Source organism: Paralichthys olivaceus, chromosome 16 (assembly GCF_024713975.1).
Source record: "Paralichthys olivaceus isolate ysfri-2021 chromosome 16, ASM2471397v2, whole genome shotgun sequence".
NCBI classification, from domain to species: Eukaryota; Metazoa; Chordata; class Actinopteri; order Pleuronectiformes; family Paralichthyidae; genus Paralichthys; species Paralichthys olivaceus.
In genome coordinates, this window is record NC_091108.1 from 12,301,382 (window position 1) to 12,321,960 (window position 20,579).

A 20,579-nucleotide genomic window follows, 5' to 3' on the forward strand; every position below is an offset into this window, starting at 1 on the left:
CCATGAGGATAATTCTACATTAAATATCTGCTAATAGATCCCTTTCACCTAAATCTTACACAATGGACCTTTAAGTATTGCATGTTACTAAGTATTATTTTTGACTCTTGCTGTTGAAATATTGCAAATTTCCCTTTTGTGGGACTAATAAAAATGATCTTATCTCATTTTAACTTATCTTATCTTACCACAGCTTTTGCAGAGCAGCGGCCCCTGGTGGCTGGTTTGCAGAAGTGCACTGTTAGCTCGCCACTACCTAGCCTGCCTGTGCACCTCGACACTTTAGCAATTGAACAAACACGAGTGTGTGAGGTGAATGCGGCTCAACGCACGGGGACATGCTCTCACTGAATTAAAACACACGCCACACAGAGACGCGTGGCCCCACTGCGCAGGGCAGCCGCGTAAGTCTGCGTCTTAAACGGATTCAAACGGTGTCTACGAGCGTGTGCTAACGCTAGCCTTACGCTAGCATAACACGGATAGCGGCTAGCTTCAATAAGTGTCGCCGGCTGCACGGACGACAAGTGCGGCTTTCGCCGTGAGATACAGTTCGGTAGCGAAACAGTGGATATGTTCAGTTAGGTTAGCTTAGCTTGTGGTTGTTGTTTCTCTAACACTGATGGGAGAGTGGTGAAACACATGCTATGTTTTATGTGGACTGCTAACTCACATTAGCACAATTGGCTAGCTGGTCAGCGCTTTAGGTTGGCTGTAACCTGACAGCTTCCATGCTAGCCGGCTAACTCTATGCTAGCCGGCTAACTCTATGCTAGGTGTACTCGTAACTGGCCCACGGGAGCAGTGATTTAAATGCTTAGCTTGATGTTTCCCGTTTGTTTTACAGGCAGCCATGTCTGGTGTTAAAAGGAAGATAGAAGGCAACGATCCTGATTATGAGGACGTCTCCCTGGTCCAGAGCACCAAGAGAAACAAAGCGGCTGAACACGATGGTAAGTTCATGCTCTGAATGAGCCAGTGCACCTGATTTACATACAACTAACAGTACCAACATGTGTTTTCATACTTTAACAGCCCGAGAGGCAGCGGTGCAGAAGATCGAAACCATCATCAGAGAGCAGTTCTCTTTGGAGATGAAGAGCAAAGAGCATGAGATAGATGTGATAAGTCAGGTACCTGGAGGATACAGTAAAAGTGTCTTTTCTTGTTCTCATTTACTACACACACTGTGTGAGTACAGTACATCAGTACTGAGTTGATACAGAGTGTACGTAAATGACATTATCTGTATGATTGCTGTGCTGTTCAGAGTATTTTGGCTCATTGTGTTTCATTGTTTTGCAGCGACTCAATGAAGCCAGGAGGATGATGGACAAGCTAAGGGCATGCATAGTTGCTAATTACTATGCCAACGCTGGGATAACAAAGCTCCCTGAGGTAAATCTCCATACCCAGAGGTTCCATCTGGTTTTTGTTGAAATATTGATGATTAAAAACCTGCCTAGTATTTAGTGTTTACAGGTGCTTGTAGATGATGTTTATAATGATGGAGATAACATGCCACAGTAAGCCCATTATATAACTGAAACAATTGTTGGATACATTATCAAAACTTAATGATTAATTCAGTGGCAGAATTGTGACTACAAACAGTAATATCTTTGATGATGCATGCTTTTAAGCTTGCACAGATGCGGCTACAGTAACTCTACTATTAATCTGCTTTACCCAGTACATGGCTGTGTCCTCTGTGTCCCAGCATGCCCCTAAGAGTGACCCTGCAGTGCTGAACCATCCAGCCATCCGCCGCTTCCTGGAGTCCCCATCCCGGTCCTCTTCCCCTCTCAACCAGGGCTCTGAGACGCAATCTCTGGCCCACTCAGAGTCCGAGTCCCTCTCACAGCAAGGAGAGGGATCTGAGAGGGACGTGGAGGGAGCGTGGAGAGAGGATAGCAGCAGGCAGGAGCGCAGACCTGGACGTAATACAGGCAAAGTAAGTTCAGTTGCTTCTTGCTGGTTTTAATAGATGCCATCACATCTTCCCAATCCTGGCCTCTCTCCATTGGCTCCCTGTTTAGAATTGACATAAGAATTATACTAATCACTTTTAAAGCTTGCATTTGTCTTGCCCAAAGCTACTTATTGGAAAAGTTGACCTCACATGAGCCATGTTGCAGCCATAAATCCTCCTATGCTAGGAAACAGGGTCCCACAGGGTACTATCAGGGCCCCTCAGCTTTGGAAAGAACGCCTGGGGAGATGATGCTTGCAGATTCAGGGACTTCTTTTAAATCACTTCTTAAAACCTGTTTTTATAGACTTGCTTATGTGATGTTGTCTTTTTAATGTTTTATTGCTTTTATGTAATGTAGTCTTTTATTGTTCCTATTCTTTTTATTTGAATTTACTGATTTACAGGATGCTTTCTTCTTATTGCTATATTAATATTATTACTTTATTAATTTAGATTACATTGTTGTTGGTGAATGTGGAGAGGGTGACAGCATTCATCTTGCATCTTTTTTTATCTCTCATCATGTCTGCTATGTTCTCCATTATTTGCCGTAGGACACTTTTGGTGTGCCGTCATCTGTAGGAGCAGATCAGAGGGTGATCTACCACACGACCGGGGACGAGGCCTCTAGACTGTATGCAAAGAAAACAATTGTAGTGGGGAATGTATCCAAGTACGTAACCAAACGCAGAATAGATTTTACTCACTCTGTCATCTCTCTGACTCAGTAGGTTTTAGCAAAGGTCTTTTTCAATGAAGAGGTTCGTAGCCTTACAACCGAAAGACAAGGACACTTTTGTATAAAGTATAAAGCATACCAGTACCTTTTATAATCTTGCTTTGCCTCCTGCCAGTCTTCTGTCTTTTTGTATTTGAATTGTGTTTTTAACCGTCTTAAACAAACAAGTACCGCATTATCCCTTGTAATAATAATAACTCCAGTTCTTTACCCCCTTTGGCCGTTTTTCCTTTTTGTCTATTAACCTCAGGTACATTCCCCCCGACAAACGTGAGGAGAATGACCAGTCGACTCATAAGTGGATGGTGTACGTCAGGGGCTCCAGGAGGGAACCCAGCATAGACCACTTTGTAAAGAAAGTCTGGTTCTTCTTACACCCCAGCTACAAACCCAATGACCTTGTGGAAGTCAGGTTTGTCTGTTTTTCCTGTATGTCTGAGACAACAAAGAGTGTGGAATTACTTCTTAGCCATGCACACATTTTCTTGTATAGACAGCACTCCTCACTTGTGGTAAATATTAGCGCTTGGTTGCTGTTTTATGCGGTTACCACAGGCAACAACAAAAGTTACAGACCAACTTGTTCAAGTACGATCTTCCTTGACATTGTTTTGTTGCCTATAGACACTTTTTTCCTAACCTTATGTTATAATTGTAGATCATTAGATTGCCCCACCTGTTTCCACACACCCTTGCCAAACTGAAGGAAGTCAAAAATAGTTTTGGATAATAGCTGAATGCGTAGGAGACGGTCGTCATCATCAACTGATGTTTAGATCAACGTTGAAGTTAGAAAACAGACTCACTATTACACTGACTATTGTGAAAAACTATTAGTAAACAGTGCCCCCTTGTGGATATTTGATGATTCAGATCATCCAGCCCTGTCATCTCAATCAATCATAGCTGAATGCAAAGTGCAGCTTATTCAGATTGGGTGCACACACCATTCGGTGGAGTCTTTAACATTATTTCGCACACAGTGAGTCAGACTAGAAGTCAACATCAACGTGACTCATAGTGGACACACCTAAGTTATACACACAGTGTAGTCTTTGGAAAAACATGCGTCTTTAAGGCCTCGCCTTTGCCCAAAGCACTGAGGTGTGAAGATCAGTATCGCAGTTAATTGGAAACTTAACATTTGAAGTTCTGTAGTTAAAATGTGTCTTTTCTATCCTTCAAGGATTAAAGTTTGCCCATGGCTTCTGAATAAATTCTCTTTCATCATTCAGCTGTAGCCTCCTGGCTGTTTCAGCTGACAGTGCGTTCATGTTGCAGGAGCAGCAGATCATAAGCTCCCCCCTGACTGACTCAAGTTTTCATTCCCAGTGAATCCCACACAGGCCCAGTGCTCTGTGACGACTAATCGCAGCCTGAATGTGAATGTAGATGAAATGATGAATGAAAGCAAGGAAAACAATCCACAGGCATTATTCATGGAATATACTTGGATAGAAACTTAATATGCATCTTTGTAAACATGCCCTTCAAAATACATGCAGTCAGATTAGTGTCTGTTCCGTGGGAATGAAAGCTTCAAAGGGGGAGAAGATGAGAGGCTTCAAGTCATTGATTTAAGGAGATTTTTAACAGAATGAGTTGGGAGCTTAGTTTTTTTTTTGCACTGATTGTAATTCATTTTCTATAGATTCTTTCATCTAAATTTGACCTTACATTAGCCGTTTTGAATGTGTCTTTCCTCAGCGAGCCTCCCTTTCATTTAACACGTCGTGGTTGGGGTGAGTTTCCTGTGCGGATCCAGATCCACTTCAAAGACCCTCGCAACAAACGCATCGACATCATCCATCAGCTAAAGGTCAGACCGCATCATATGCAGATTAACTCCGCCTCGTATAGTCATGCTAATGTTTTTATGATATCCTTTACAGAATGAGGCTGTTTGTCATAGTGATTAAATCTTGCATATCCAGTTTACTACCTCTACTCTGCAACCTAAACACCAAAAAAGTTTTTAACTTAACCTCTTATTTTTGCCTACAGTTGGACAGAACATATACTGGGCTGCAGACACTGGGGGCAGAAACTGTAAGTTAAAGAAAGTTCATTCTGTTTCCTGCGATGACTTGTTCTCACATCTCTTTCTCTGACGATGAGCTATATTTGTTCCAGGTGGTAGATGTGGAGCTCCTCAGGAACTCCCTTGGGCAGGACTACATCCCTCAGTCTGCTTCATCCAAGGTTATACACAGGGCGGCCAGCCCCATGTCCTCCTCCTCCCTGGCCCAAAGTTATGGACGCTCCAGTCCGCCCGTGTCACATGATCCCAGCATAGACAAAGGTACATCAACAGAAACATTTAGGCTTATTTACATGATCATCCACAAGTAAATTCACATTTTAGCAATGAAAGGGACTCTGCAATTTTTGATTGTTAATAACTGTTACAATGATTGCTGGTTGTAAACATGGATGCAAACATTGCAGGAATTTAAATGTTTTAAATTTGGCCGTACAAATGTTCTATGAGGAAGTATTTTATTCAGAATATTACATTTTGTCAAGAGTTTTCTTATCACAGAAGATTGAGTTTGATCCTTTCTGCTGTGACTCATCTACTTTACCTGAACCAGATTTGAGCAGGATTCAGTGGTTTCACTTAATTCAAGAATTAGAATTCAAAAGATACTATTCTTACATCTGTAACTTTGTGACAAAATTCACAACTCGACTTTAAATGAGGTTTAAAGAGAGTAAAACTACAAAATACTTTACCATTTCTTCCAAGGTTTCATTAAAACTGAGATGGGGAGACACGCTCACAGCTCAGCACTCGCAGCCGGTGAGCGCACCCCGACCCGACCCAAAGCCGGTGACAGGATTACCCTGGGTTCGCACAGCAACTCCGCCTTCCAGCCTATCACGGCAAGCTGTAAGATTGTCCCACAAGGACAGCCGCCCAGTCCTGCTGAGTCTCCTGGGAAATCGTTCCAACCAATCACCATGAGTTGCAAAATAGTTTCAGGTAACTGTCTCCATCCAGGTGCCATTTCACAGTGGCTCCACATGATTTTCCATCACTTTGCATATCACCTTTTCCATAAATAGGAAGTTGGATTTTGTGACTTTGGGCTTCTATCAAACTTGTGCATGTTAAAGTTAAAATAATAAATATTCAGTCAACTTTCATAAATTGCCCTGAAAAGCTTTATTTGGGCTAAATCTCAACAAGCCCCAAACCACTTTTGTCCTTATTCCTGTGTGAATTTGTTATTCACACCCTTGAAGACAATTATTGGTCTCATGGCACTTTTACTTCCTCTTGTGCAGGATCTCCCATCTCCACCCCAAGCCACTCCCCACTGCCTCGCACACCCACCACCTCCACCCCTGTCCACAGCAAGCAGAACTCTTCGTCGGTTCTCAACAACCCTTATATCATTGTTGACAAGCCAGGCCAGGTGATTGGCATGGCTTCCTCATCCTCCGCCTCCACAGGTACACATCTCCTACTCTGTGTTAAAGTGCAGCTTAAAACTGGAAGTGGACCTGTAGCAAAATCGAGAAGCAGTGTCTGAGTCACCCACATTGAAAAGAAAAATTGGCTGTGAAGAATGTGCTTCATAGATGAACAGATGATGAACAATACCCTACATACTCCTTCCTCACCCTTTTTTCCCTATTTTTGAAGTTTTTTTTTTGTTTCTTGTCCTCTTTTACCCTCTTATATGTGTCTTTGTGCTCCCTCCCTTCTGTGTTTTTCTCTGTCCCTCTCTTTTTCCTCACCGTCTCTCTTTTGTCCCCATTTTGCACGCATTAAAACATGACTGCTGATGAGCCAGCTGGGTGGTTGCTGGATGCAAGGTTACCATGGTGACTGAGCTGCTGAGTTTCATGGCCAGATTAGGTGGATGAGACCCCACACTCGCATCAAGTTTTGTGCTGTTAAATGATCTGCAAAGATGAGAGTGTACTGTCAGGTGAATCAAATGTCATGTGTGTGTCACCACATCATGGAGCAGAGTCATCTCACATCACCAAGGCTGCTGCATTTACTTCCTCAATTCGTCAATATTCCACTTAGGAGCTCTTTTTCTTACAACGCCCACTCAGCCACTCCCACACGTCCTCCACAAATGCACAGCTCAACCAGATCTGGCAGCAGGGCAGGAGTGCAAATAAGTATTCTTTTTAACAAGCTGGATGAGGTTGATGTGGGTGTTGAGGCTGATTCACCAATCCTGGGATAAGAGAAATTGAAATGGTGTAGGTAAGGAGCACAGCTATAGCAGTGCTCACCTTCAACACCCACAGAAACCGTCACCTTGCACCACATTGACCTTGATCCTTTTGGAAAGAATGGCAGGATCTGAAGTGAGTAATCATCAGTTCAACTCTATGTGTTTGTGTGTATATTACTTCACAGGAAGCCCCTCGGCTAAACAATCTGCTGCTCAAGGCACTCGCTCTCCAGCCCCTAAAGTTCACACAGGCACCTTCCTCTCCTCAGGGGTGAAGGTGAGTTGATAATCTTAGTGGTTTAACATGAATCCTTATGAGCTAAAACTTTGTAACTGATCTGTCCCCTTCCCTCTGTGAGGGTAGTCTTTCACTGTAGTATCTGTATCTTTAACAAAGCAGCGTGGTATAAATAGTAGGCCAGGGTGCTATCTTCAGCATATGTGAGTGCCTTGGCAAGCTGTTTAAATGGGACATTACTCTGAAGATGGGAGGATGTGCAGGAAGCTTTGCAGAGACAGTTGCACAGCTCTGTTTCAGTCAGTGTCAATACCCTGCTGTAAAATCCTCCCACTCCCACACATCATCACATCATCCCATCACCATCTTCAAAGAGCGACATATGATATGATTTCTGATATGAAAACTTCTGTTATATTATAGTCACACTCTGATCCACTCAGACTCAACAGTTTGTAAGCAGCTGGATTCTGATGTAGTTCTAAGGACCAGGGCTGATGGGGACAGATGGGGAACATAAAAACATCTCCTTGATGAATAAATGATGCTGCTGAAAAATCTCTTCCTGCTGCTTGCTGTCTGTATCCTGTTTGGAAAGGAAGGGGATGTCAATTTGCAGGGCATTTTTCAATAATATTATTTTTGAATTAAATTTAAATTGACACCAAATAATTATCTACAACCTTTTGTGTTAACAAAGCACAGGAGCCTTCACGTTGCAATCCTCTCCATGTGCACTCACTTCTTGTGCAGGTTATAATCAAGCAAGAGCCAGGGGAAGTTTCAACACAGCAGCAGCAAATGGTTTCCACAGTAACCAGCCAGCAGCAACCTGCTGCTACAGCAGCACACCAGTTTGTCGCAGTGAAGGGAGGTCACATGATCTCAATGTCGGCCCAGAAACAGACAGGAGGGGCCACAGGGGCCACATCTAGCAAGGTCAGTGTCACACCCAAAAGCATTCCAATTGTTTGTATGTTAATAGTGATATACATGTGTTATCAATAGTCACCATCATTCAACAGGTATATTTGGCATTCTCCTTATTTCTAGATGTTAGGTATTCCTGTTACCTCAACACTTCAGTCCGCAGTCAAACAGGTGGCTATAAGCAGTGGACAGATTCTGGTCGCCAAGGGCAACCCCTCTGTCTCCAAGGTGATGGGTGGGAAGCAGGTTTTGGCTCAGGGAGTCGCTAAAGCCATCGTGAGTGGAGCCAGTGGCATCTCTGGTCAGCAGGCTGCTGCCAAGGTGGCTGGAGGCTCTGGTGGCAAGAGCGGAGGTCAGAGTTCACACACAGACAACATGTATGATGTACAGGTCATGCTATGGCTGCACAATTGATTTTGAATGACCTCCAGAATATGAAAAACACATTTTTTATGTATTTCTTTAGAATTTTTTTTTCAATATAACAAAGAAAAAACATAAATAATAAAATACACAAAGTACCCAGAAAATGTCCTGGGTTTCCAAAATAGTCTTCCCTTCCACCATACAAATAGAAATCAGAACACATCAGAAAAAAAGTTTGCACAGCACATAGATGGATAAAACATAGCAGCAATATACATCAACATACATTTTATGTTGCTATTTATACCCTTTTGATGAGGAAATGCCTTGACTTGACTTTCTGTCTTTATATGTCCACAGTAATGGCTACTCTTCAGCTTCCAGCCAATAACCTGGCCAATCTGGCCAATTTGCCTCCAGGCACCAAACTATACTTGACTACCAACAGTAAGAACCCGTCAGGAAAGGGAAAGCTGCTCCTCATTCCGCAGGGAGCTATCCTCCGAGCCTCCAGTGCCAGTGAGTTATGCATCCTGTATAAATCTTTTTAGATGCAGACGTATGGAAAGAACTTTGGTGTCAGATATTAGTCATTCAGCCACATCCCTTCTTCGTTCAGTTTTTAAGTCACAAACTTGACAAGCTCTAAGAAATGTAGGGTTTTAAGACTGGTGAAAGAGTTTCTCTGACTGCAGTTATTGCCCTCTTTATAACATAATGCTCCACACTGTATATGTGCCAGCAATACACATAACATTAACCAGCAGAGCACTGAGCTCAGGGTTAAGTTTGGTCGTATCGGACACCTGAAGAAAGTAATATACTTATCGATCATGCTATAGAGAGATGGGTAAAAAGTATTAATTTAAGCAACATGGAAGCTAAAATGAGCCCTGTAACAGAAGATACTCAAAAAACAACCCAGATATCAAGTTCTCAAAATTACACATTCTCCACTTAAAAAATGTAATTTCCAAAAAAAGAAAATCGTTAAATTTGGGTAAATATGGTAATATAATTTCTAATTTCTCGCTATATATAATTTCTAAGCAGGGATGTAATATCCTACATAACCTGTAGATTGGATATATTTACTTTGTGAACTGTAGATGACTCAGTGTCTTTAAAACAAAATCCTTGCATCCCTGACACTTTCCTCTGGCTCCTTAAGTCACACACATCTGTGTTAAAGCTCTTGTTGCTCTCGGCTCATCTTAAAGTTTGTGAAGAGTAAGAAACCCACTTCTGAAGTGACCCTACAGTTTGAAGCAAACTGGTGACAATGATGATGTTGTTACAGATTTTGGCTGCTGCACTACCTTCTGGACAGTGAGTCAGTTGTAGTCATCTGCAGAGTATTTCATGTGTAATGCTGCGAGCTGAAATCACTCAGTGAGATAAAAGAGATTTAGCAGCATCTGAAATATAGATTTCACAGTAAACCAACATTACTCTGCCTCTCCCTGCTTTGGAATCACTTATCATAAATATGCTTTTACTTATTTGATATTACTCACATTAATAAATAGAAGATGATCTGTATTTTTGGATAAACAATGACAGATTTGCTTTAGAGATTAGAGATTTACGTGTTTCTGACTGTCTGTAATTTAGGTCAGCAGTCGCAGAGCAGCTCGTCTGCAGGCGCTGGGGGCTCTCAGGCCGCCTCCTCTTCCTCTTCGAGCAGTCTGCCTTCCAACCTCTCCTACACGTCCTACATCCTAAAACAGACTCCACAGGTGGGTCGAAATGCATTAATGCTATATTAGAAAATTTACTCTGGTATAAAAGTTTTCTCTTTGAGGTCTTTTTTAAATTTTGCTTTACAGAACATTATTATTTATTTGCCAACATAAAGATAAAGCTAGCCGCAGTATTCCTGTATTGTAGTCAGGAGGTTGATCCTGTAGTCAGCTTTAGAACAGTGCTGTCTGTGCATGCCAACAGCATGTAATGAACTCGCCTGAAGAGATTTCATTGTGGAAGTTTAAAATATGTGTCTGGGCTGTGTTTCCTGCTAATGATCAATATTCAAGGTTATTTTGAGTGTTGTCTATCTCTCATTAATTTTGTACATTTCCCTAAACAGCTTAGAATAGCAACATACCTAATTCACCATATTGTGTGACACAGGGTTCATTATAATCCTTACCTATGTTTTTTTAAAAGGGGAAGGTTTCTGCTTTTATATGTGTTTCTTAAATGCGGAATGGTTTATCTAGCTGAATATAGACCGCGACGATTCCACTGACTGAATTGAATTTAAGTAATATGTTATTGGCTTGCTACCTCACCCTTATCACTGTTTATCTATTTTTCCTAGGGTACCTTTCTGGTTGGTCAGCCAGCACAGGGTTCAGGGAAGCAGGGGGTTTCCAGTTCGGCAGGTCACGCAGCATCATCTCCAGCGACTGTTACCCAGCAGGCCATCCGGGTAACAGCTGGACAGAAGGCAGCCATTCTGGCTCAGGTCAGTACGGGCATGTTGTCTGAGGCAGGACTTTACTGAATCCTGTTCAACCCTCGTGGAGTCTTCTGTAGTTACCAGTGCTATGTTTACAGTCTGTGTTCGACACAGTTAAGAGCTACAAGCAGTATCTGATATTAACTGATGTTTGGCACTAATCACTAAGGATCCAGCAAAATACTTTGAACAGCTTCAACATTTTTGCACTTGAATGCCAGCTTTGGTGTTTGCCAGCACTTTAGTCCCTACTGAACTGCCCTGGCTGTCCTCTTTTCTCCACTCACTGAAAAATCTTTTCTCCTTTTAAACTCATTCTTACTTACTGCTGCACATCTTTTTTTGTAACTAATGCAGTATGTGACCGAAGTATGCGTATTACATGACATAACATTTGTATTTATTGTTTATAATTGTTATTTGATTGTATCAGTGTCGATGAACCAAACAGATGGTTGGAAGCTTTTCCACCTTTTTGTTGTTTTTGGCATTTGAATTTCAATCTAAACTGGTTTATTTTTAAACAAACTGAAGTGCTATTGCAAACTGCAGTTTCCTTTCATACAAAGTGAATATGTGAGTGAGTGGGTCGTTGCAACTGTGAAGGACTTGTCCAGTAGCAGCTGGTGTTGGCTTTCCTCACCCAAGTGCTGCTGGGCTGGAGGTGAAGTTTCCTCATGAAATTTTAATCTGTCTCACTTTATATAACAGCACAGTAGTCGTTTTCATTTTTAACCACCTTGCTCTGTTGGCTGTCTGCAGAGTTCATATAGCCAATGTCTGCTTGATACAATTAGTGTTGTAATTGTAATTTTTAGTAAGGTTTCATAAATAGAAAGATAATTCACATTGGATTCACAATGATCTGAATTTTCTGCCCTTTCTTTTGCTTCCCTTGACAGTTTTATTATGTTCATTGTCATTAGGAGTTTTGTAAAAGTTCGTCTATGACTGACAGGTGGTTGGCAGCTCCCAGGGCGCACAGGTGAAGTTGTCAGATGGCTCAGTTAAGACTGTAACAGCAGCGGCGGCGGGTCATTTGTCCAAGCCGGGGACGACCACATTAAGGATGACAGGCGGAGTCATCACTGCTGCTAGCTCCACCCCCAGCTCTGTCAGTGCCGCAGCAGCAGGCAGCCAACAACAGGCGAGTTTCACAGTCCCATGTTTTATGCTGCCTGACAGCTGTTGTCTTCTTCATGTAATTTAAAAAAAAAAAAAATAGCAGTTACATGGATGTTGATTTGAAGCATTTTGTCATGCCTACAAACTTATTCGATTGTTCTCTAGTACCCCAGACTCCTTAACTAGTCCATGTGGGTTAATATATTATATTTAGATGTATAACATATTATATATATTTTTGATTTTTTTGTAGAAGTGAGGTTAAAGTTGTAGTGATGCAGCATTTCCCACTTCAGTATAAATACATGTACAAGAGAAGTGAGCCAGTGTGTCTGCAGTGGCAATGTCATCTTTGTATTTGTCAGAGAGAGCAGAGTGTGAAGAGTCCTAAGCTGTTCATCAGCACCGCTCTGGGTTTGGGTGATTACGGCTTCAGTCAGTGGCCTCATTAACTTGAGAAATGGAAACTTCCTGCAGGCTCAAACACATAGAAACAAATATGTTTACAGTATATAACAAACAGAGAAAACGAATCAATTCTCTATCAGTGGTGACAGTAGGGCTGGGTGATATGGCAAAGAATAATGTCAAGATAAAAATGTTTATATCAGCCGATATTGGTACAGTGAATGTCTTTTCAAGTTTAAAGCCTTTTTTTGTGGTCTTCTCTATGAACAGAGAATGTTAAACTCTAAAAATCATTTTACACATCTGAGGTAGGTCACTTATGTGTTCCACCTCGCTCTGCATTCAAGCATTCTATTGATATATGTATTGGAGCCCCAGTTGACACAGACACTAAAGACGTGCTCTCTGTGAGAGAACACTGACTCTTTTGTCTTTGTGAATTCCATAAAACTAGTGACCTGATCGGAACAGCTCACTGTCCCAGTTGCACAAAACTGGAAAAAAAATGCGGACACTGCAGAGAAAAGACAGAAAACACTAACTCAAAGGTTCAAACACAGACTATTTATTTTTCCAGCACTCTTTTCCATTATATTCACTGAATTCTACTTTTAAATTGATCTTCTCAATAGCTATTATTATTAAAACAATCACTAATGTGTAACTAAAAAGAAGGTAATATGTTTTGCATATAAAATATTTTTTCATCCCCTGCCTTAAAGTATTTTAAATGTACAAATGAAAGTTGATGCTCAAACAAATATGAACCTTTTTGAATGAAATATTGTTATTTGACTGTTGCTAAGTATAAACATGGTACACACACAGTAGTGACCCAGTTTGTCTTTTCAGACACTGATCACATGTATCTGTCTACTTCCTGGTTAACATCTGTGTTTCTGTAATCTCCACGCAGGCTGCTGAGGGTGGGAAGTCTGCGCCTCAGCACCACTCGCTCCTGGTGGCAGCCAGCCAAGCAGCGGTAATCAGTGCAGCTAAGAGCGCCAGTGCTGCTGCCGCTGCTGCTGCTGGTGGTGGCGGCGGCGGCAGCCTGTCAAAGACAGCTGTGGCCACTTTGGTCAAGGGTGCTGGCAACTCTGCCACAATGACAAAGAGTGCTGCTGGTTCAACTGGAGCTGTGGTAACAATTGCCAAAGGCAGTGCTACGATGCCCGTCATCAGCATGTCAAAGGGTGCAGGAGTGGGGACTGTGGTTGGCATGCCAAAAAGCAGCAGCACGTCATTGGTCACAGCAGCCTCATTAGTCAGCGGGGTGGCAGCCGGAGGAGGAAAGACTGGTGCAACTCTCTCAGGTAGATACAGAGAAGCCTCACACTGCATCAGTCACCTGGTTATAAAGTGTATGTACAAGTTGAATAATTCTAACTAATGAATTGCTCTTCATTTTGAATTATTTTGTCCAGGTATGCTGAAGATCCACTCTGGAGGCTCCAGCTCTCAGCAGACGGTTTTAACCATCCCCACCAACCAGCTCAAACAGCTGGGGGTTGGCACTGGGTCTGGAGGGCTGCAGACTATACTCATGCCTGTTGGGAAAGGTGGGTATCTGTAATAACCAATAAAAGACAACAAGTGAGGATTCCAGTTACAAATACTGGGTGCTCAACATCAGAAAGCTACATCTCAGAGTAGCTTAAAGGAAATATCAGTGGTGTTTGAATAAAACATGAGGCTTCATCGATATTGATTGTTTTATCGGTTTGCCACATCTTTTACAGCAAGTGTTGAGATAAAGCATCTTGCTCTTCTAAATTACTTCACGACTGTAAGAATGCATTTGCAAACAGTAACTTTATTCAGTTCATCTTTCTGAGTTTTTCAATTCATGACAACATCGAGTTTGAGAGAGCTTCTGTACGACCCATCTTCTTCCCTTCTCTGTTTGTCTAATGGCCCATTGATCCATCCTGAGCGTGCGTTTTCTTCTCTGTATAGTTGTGTCTAAAGGCACAGTCTCCACTACTCCCTCCTCCTCCTCTTCTTCCTCCTCCTCCTCTTCCACCAACCCTGGAGCAGCTGGAGCCTCCCCAAGTCCTGCCATCCAGGCCTCCCCCTCCCTTGCTCTGCCCCTGGCACGAGGTGAGAGGGGTCCATCCCCACTCCCCCCACTCTCCTGTCATCTTTCATCCCTCCAATCCTATATTCCCAACCAAATTGTCTTTGTTTGGATTGGGCATCATTGGAAAAGCTGTCATACCAGTGGTAGCATAGGTTTTGTTACTGATACCATATTTTTTGAGTTTTGTTTTATTTAGTACAGCATTATATAATTTACCAACATATGTTGTTTTTCCCCAGTCTTTTCCATTAACTATCTAGACTGTGGCTGCCCAACATATTCTGTGTCCAGCCTAAATTTAATAATGAACCCAGTTTTTGTTATAATTATCTAAGAGATCTCTAAGTTAGTGTTTTATTCCGTTGATTCCTTGTAAAGCTGTCTACAGTGCTATTTGCCTCATGCTCCACGGTCTCTCCCTCTCATTACCATGTGCTATTGTCTATAAAGTTTGTTGCACCTGCACTGCCGCCATGGAATGAATCAATTCTGTGGGAAACACTAGTAAGGATTAAATTCAATTGCATCAGTGTTCAATATAAATAAACAGCACAACACATTTGTGCAGTAAAACTGTTAAGATAAGATTTAATGTGATGACAGAGAATAAGCAGGTAAAAAAGAATCTGCTGCAGCGTTTGTCACCAATGTCCAGTCAGTTTTCAGTGCTTGGTGCTTTAGACTATTTTGGTCTTTGATAAAGGTTTCAAGGTTTATTTCCCATCTACACACATTCTTCTCATCACAGTGGTTTCTCTATTCATGTCAGCCTCAGTGTTTGGGTTTAATTAAACAAACTTTTATCTGCCTCTCTCTCTCTGCTGCTGCTACAGTGAAGACAGAGCCAGGTGCCAGCACAGCTGTCACAGTGGGTCCATCTCCACCGGTGTCTGCCCCTGTCCCCACATCTGTTCATGTTGCCTCTGCAGCCACCACCGTCAAGCAGGAACAAGGGGCAGACAACTCTTCGCACGACCTCATCAAGTAAACACGAGAACGAGTCATGATGCCACATTAACACACAGTCTATGATCATTTACAGTTTTTTAGAGAAAAGGTACAAAGCCAGAAACACAAGTCATCACTGAATTTGTTTGAATACTTCAGTGTTATCATCCATTTTTTACTTTTTACACCGATTTCTCAGTGGAGAATTATTGGGACCTGATCTATTAAAACCATGCATCTACTGGAGTATGAAGGGTTTTAAGAACAGTTTGCTGCCATTTCTCTGGATATATTCTCACACTACATCTGACCCCTGTGATTTCCTTCTCAGCACTGAGCACATAGAGACCATGATGCAGCTGCTGACAGCTGTGGTGAAGAAGTTCCCTCTGATTGTGCCAGAAAAGAGTAAGTGAGCTCGCCTTCCATCTGTTGTAAACAACTCCAGATATTAAAACAGACAGAGAGCTGATATACTTGTTTTATTTGTTTGTTTAGCTGAAGACTCCCATCCATTCTGCGCCTCTTCAACAGAACAGTATTATTCCTGGAATATCGGCAAGCGCAGAGCATCAGAGGTGACTTTCCTTTCTCTGCTTGTGTGTCTTTTGAATTGAGGGTTACAATTAAAACTCAGTGTGTGAAAGTCCTCTCAGTGCAGTGGAAATGTGCAATAGTTGTGAAAATTATCTTGCTGAGAAAAAGAGAAATTGTTATATTTGAATACACTTGTGTTTAAAACATTACTGATCTTTGCTGTGGTTTGAAAAGACAAAGAATTGCCACTTGTTTTTCTATGATTAGACGTATGATGAGTGATTTCCCCTCAGTAAAGGTTGAATTTAAGCCTGTTAATATTTCGGAGTGTCAGCACCCACGTACAAGCTCCTACGCTCTAGATTCCAGGATGAGAGTGTCTATAATGTCTGTAATAATTTGCATTGTTTGCACTAGCTGTCTGTGTAATCTGTCTCAGTGCTCAGTCCTGACTCTGCGAGATTTCTGTTTGCCTTGCGTCTTCCTGTCTTATCAGGTCAGATGTGTCCCTGGCTTTTTTATCTCTGCTCATCTCTTCCTAATGGGTTCATCTGGAGCTCATACACACCAGCCCATGTATTAGCCGTCTGTTCTTTTTCCTCACAACTATAAATGGTTCTCAGAAGAACCCAGATATATGGATATTTATATCTACAGGTCACTAATTTACTTAAGGGGAGAGGGGACTCAAAGCTCATCATTACACGGTGCGATGACAGGGGAAGAGAGGCTGCAAGGCACTGTATGCACACCAAGTCTTTCCAGCCACAACATATTTATCTCTGTCACTTTGCAGATTTCATGTCTTTTAGGCCGAATATAGGTTAACATAATAACCTCTGGCATGTTTTGGTGTAGCTTCAGCGAGCAGTGGCCGTGAAGCGGGTTGTCCAGGACATGTTGGACCGCTCGCCGCGCCTGCAGGCCCTTACTCCACCGAAGACAAGAGAGGTGGTGCAGTGGTGCCGGCAGAGGGGTTACACGCCACCTGACCCCGAGCCTCAACGCAAGAATGATGACGAATCCATCGAGGACATCCTCTCGCAGATAGATAACGAGCCTGGTGAGTTTGAGTGTGTGTTTTTGGGGCATAGCCTCTGAAGGAGGATTTACTTTTGCCTATTTTTTTTGTGATTTCACTGTTGACTCCTCTGCTTTCACCTGCTCAAAGTGGATCAATATTTCCTCTTCTGCTTTGCATGTGTAGGCGTAGTGCTTCTGCAGTAACCAGTCAGTCCAGCAATGTGTTTGCAGTCCAGTTGGGTGTGAGGGCGGCCAGTGTGCAGCCTCAGTGTTTTTGTTCAGCTGTGTTGTATTTACAGGGAGTTCTTAGTAATTTTGTCAGGGGTGAGAGACGATGCTGCAGAGCTCAGTCAGTGTGTTGAATTGATAAAATGAGCCTGTATTTTTCACAAAAAGCATGTTTTTTTAACTTTGCTATGAACATACAGCCAAACAGGAAGAATCTGCTATCTGACTGAAATACTGAAGCAGTTGATGTTTCTGTGCCGTGTTAAATTACCATGTGGATGTGTCCGCAGAGTGCCCATCAACCCTAAGTAGCTGCGACGAGCTGGTGTCGCGGCTGGAGCAGATGCAAGCTCTGCTGAAGACTGAACCAGAGGAAGCAGACGACGAAATAGTCGACATCGTCACCATGATTCCACCCTGCCAGAAACTAAAGGTCAAAGAAGAGGAGCAGGAAGCTGACGCAGAGCCCAAGTTCTTCCTTGGCCCCTGCGTGTCGGCTCAGTTTGTCAGTGATGCAGCTCAGCAGGTAGGTTAACAAGGCTGGGTTTTTATTTGTAATGGAAATCCTTTCTGACTGAAATGAAACTAAAACAAACTGCACCATTTTGTTCATTTTAATGTGATGACTCGTGTGTGTCTCTCAGATCGGGGTAAACTTCCAGCCGGTCGAGGTGGAGAAGAATGTGTTTGCTCCATTAGTGGAAACCATGATTCTGAAGGTCGGTCCCTTTTCAGTTCACAAAAGGAAATAAAAAGTCTTTCAATTACAATAGCTCATCATAATCTTGACATACCCTTGACTTGAATGATGAATATACAGTATGTATGAGATATACACCTGCACAGTATTGCATGTTTCACCTTGTTCTGCATCAGACAGTGGGTTTCTTTGTGACTAATATTGAAAATGTGTGTGTGTGTGTTGACTACACTGCAGGCAACAGAACAGTTTGCCAGTGACGTGCTGAGAGAAGCTCTGGCCGGGGCCTACGCCAAATCCCCTCAGAACAGGTCAGCTCTATTTTTTATATTTTTTAATTTACAGCAACTTAAATTGTTAATGTTGGAATAAGGAATAAGTAATAATAATTACTTGTCTGAATTTGATTAATACTGTAGATATTTTTGTTGATTTAAACATGTTCTGAATGTTATAATGATAATAATGGCAACATGTATACATATATAGATAACATACATTACAATATGTTGGCTGAGGGCTGAGGAAGGGCAGGGTGGGAAAGAAACGGTACAGAGAGATGGTCAAATTATTTTTTAATGGGATCTGTCGACAGTAATGTACATAAAGAATAATACAATGTCTTTGTTGTTCACAATGTGTCTCTTTACACATTCCAATATGTCACATGCCAGTTTGTTAGACATTGGCCAACCCTACTCTGATTGAATTGATTCATAGCTGAAGATCCAAAAAAACGAATTATTCAGATGCAAATCACTGATATCTGCACGTCTGAAACATATTTCCTCTGTGTTGACCTGTGCTTTAAATCCTGATCAAGTCCACTGGGTTTCTTTTTAAGGGCTCCCAGAGAGATCACAGCCATGAACATCCACCAAGCGGTCACTAGCATCCCCACCTGTGACTTCCTCGCCAGCACACACATGGGTTACCTGTCTAAGGACAAGTGACTGACACCGGCAAAGATGTGAGGACTGGTTATGACAGAGAGGCTCGACACATTGGTCTTACAGCTCCACTGTGAATATTCACACCTGGATGTGGTCCTGTTGCCTCAGGTTGTGCAGTAATAACTAACGTAGTTTATTCATTCACTTGATCAGAGAAGGGCTCAGTTTGCTTCTCGCAGCAGCAGAATAACAAACGCCTCAAATACTGCAGGTATACTGTAACATTTCAGTCATAATGTGTGGAGGGAAGCAGCCTCTTGGGAATCGTGTCATTTGATTTCGAGAGGCTGTTGCGCTCTTGCTTACCTCATAGCAGAGTTATTTTAAATGCTGAGTTGTTTCCTGCCAGTCATTGGGGAAATGAAGCCTGAGTGACGTACAGGGCTGAATAACAGCATCAGACAGCTGCCTCCGCCTTCATCCTGCTGTTACGTCCCATGAACTGGGAACAAGATTCATTTTACCAGCAGACGTGAACCACAGATTTACTCCGAGTTGGAAACACTAATGAACATCTGAGAGTCGGCTCTCTCTATCTGTCACTCCGATAGTAATGTCTGGAGGGTGGCAGAGCAAACAGAGAGATCCTTCCAAAAAGTACCATTACCATGGCAACCATTTATCCATCATTACGAACATCTATCAGTGTTACCTGGCTGAGGTTCATACAAACATGCAGGAAGTGGCTGGTCTCTGAGGGAGAACAAATTCATGTTTCACATTTCTAAAATCTCTTGTCAGGTAATATTCTAATGAACAAGTCATTATGAATTCAACACACCAGTATTTATCTTCTGTTTATCATGAACCAGCTTTCATAGTCTGTTGACATGCTTTTAAGTGTTTAACAACCACAATATGTCTATCATGTAACGTGCACAGTGTATGTGACCAATATGAAATAGATGTTTTCAAATCTTCTTTTATTTTTGTATCTAATATCAACACCTGCAATCAGCAGTGCCCTAACTGTGTGTGTGTGTCGGTGCGAGCGTGTGTTATTACTCATGTTGTGGGGACCAAAATCTGTTTACACAGTCACATTATGGGGATTTATCTTTCTTGACAAAAAGAAAATATCCATAAAATCAATCATTGAATTTTAAGATGAGACATGTTTTAATGTTAGAGTAAGGTTTGGTTCAGGTTAAGCAAGTACTAGTTCTAGCTAAGGTTATAGTAGGTCTCCACGAAATGAACTGAACTCAATGTAATGTCCTCTGAAGTTGTGTGAGTGTATGTGTGTGAGTGTGAGTGTGTGAGAGAGTGAATGAATGAATTTCACAGTAATTGAGCGCTCGTGTGTGTTTTGTTGGCTGATATTCTGCTGGTAATTCCGTTTAATGTGGAGCTTTTGCATTTTGTTAATGTGTTTGGGCTGAGTGGTTGTGATGCCTTTTAAACCACATTAGTGTAGAAGATAATCCAAACACTGTATTTTCATGTTGCAAACCAAAAAACATAATCAATATTCTTGTAATAAACGGAGAGAAACTAAGGTTGAATGATTTATTTATTTTAGTAACTTGACTTGTGTTGAACCTGTTTTTCTTAAAGATGAGGAATTGAAGAATCTCTGATGTAGATGCTGATTAAAACATCTACTTTAAGTGACCTGTGGAATATCAGCAGCGAATTGTAATCACCACTCTATTCGTACACT

At 42.0% G+C, this 20,579-nt stretch overlaps 1 protein-coding gene across 5 annotated transcripts; it reads left to right on the forward strand.

Moving 5' to 3' along the window:
- Positions 1–237: 237 nt before the first annotated feature.
- On the forward strand, positions 238–20,414 carry yeats2 (YEATS domain containing 2). Of its 5 annotated transcripts, none has more exons than XM_020110322.2 (30): positions 241–404; positions 848–953; positions 1,036–1,133; positions 1,306–1,398; positions 1,694–1,954; positions 2,530–2,648; positions 2,965–3,126; positions 4,422–4,533; positions 4,719–4,763; positions 4,848–5,016; positions 5,464–5,700; positions 6,006–6,173; positions 7,102–7,193; positions 7,908–8,093; positions 8,208–8,436; positions 8,811–8,969; positions 10,065–10,189; positions 10,774–10,920; positions 11,873–12,061; positions 13,364–13,760; positions 13,872–14,006; positions 14,404–14,547; positions 15,361–15,511; positions 15,807–15,883; positions 15,974–16,053; positions 16,871–17,075; positions 17,554–17,789; positions 17,908–17,982; positions 18,201–18,274; positions 18,808–20,414. In XM_020110322.2, exons 2-30 carry the CDS (start codon positions 854–856, stop codon positions 18,914–18,916), a joined length of 4,374 nt encoding a protein of 1,457 aa, XP_019965881.2. In that variant the 5' UTR covers positions 241–404; positions 848–853; the 3' UTR covers positions 18,917–20,414. The 5 variants fall into 5 exon arrangements, with proteins under 5 accessions (XP_019965904.2, XP_019965881.2, XP_019965896.2 ...); XM_020110337.2 differs by having other exon boundaries at positions 1,721–1,954; XM_020110330.2 differs by lacking the exon at positions 241–404 and adding an exon at positions 567–585.
- The last annotated feature ends 165 nt before the right edge of the window (positions 20,415–20,579 follow it).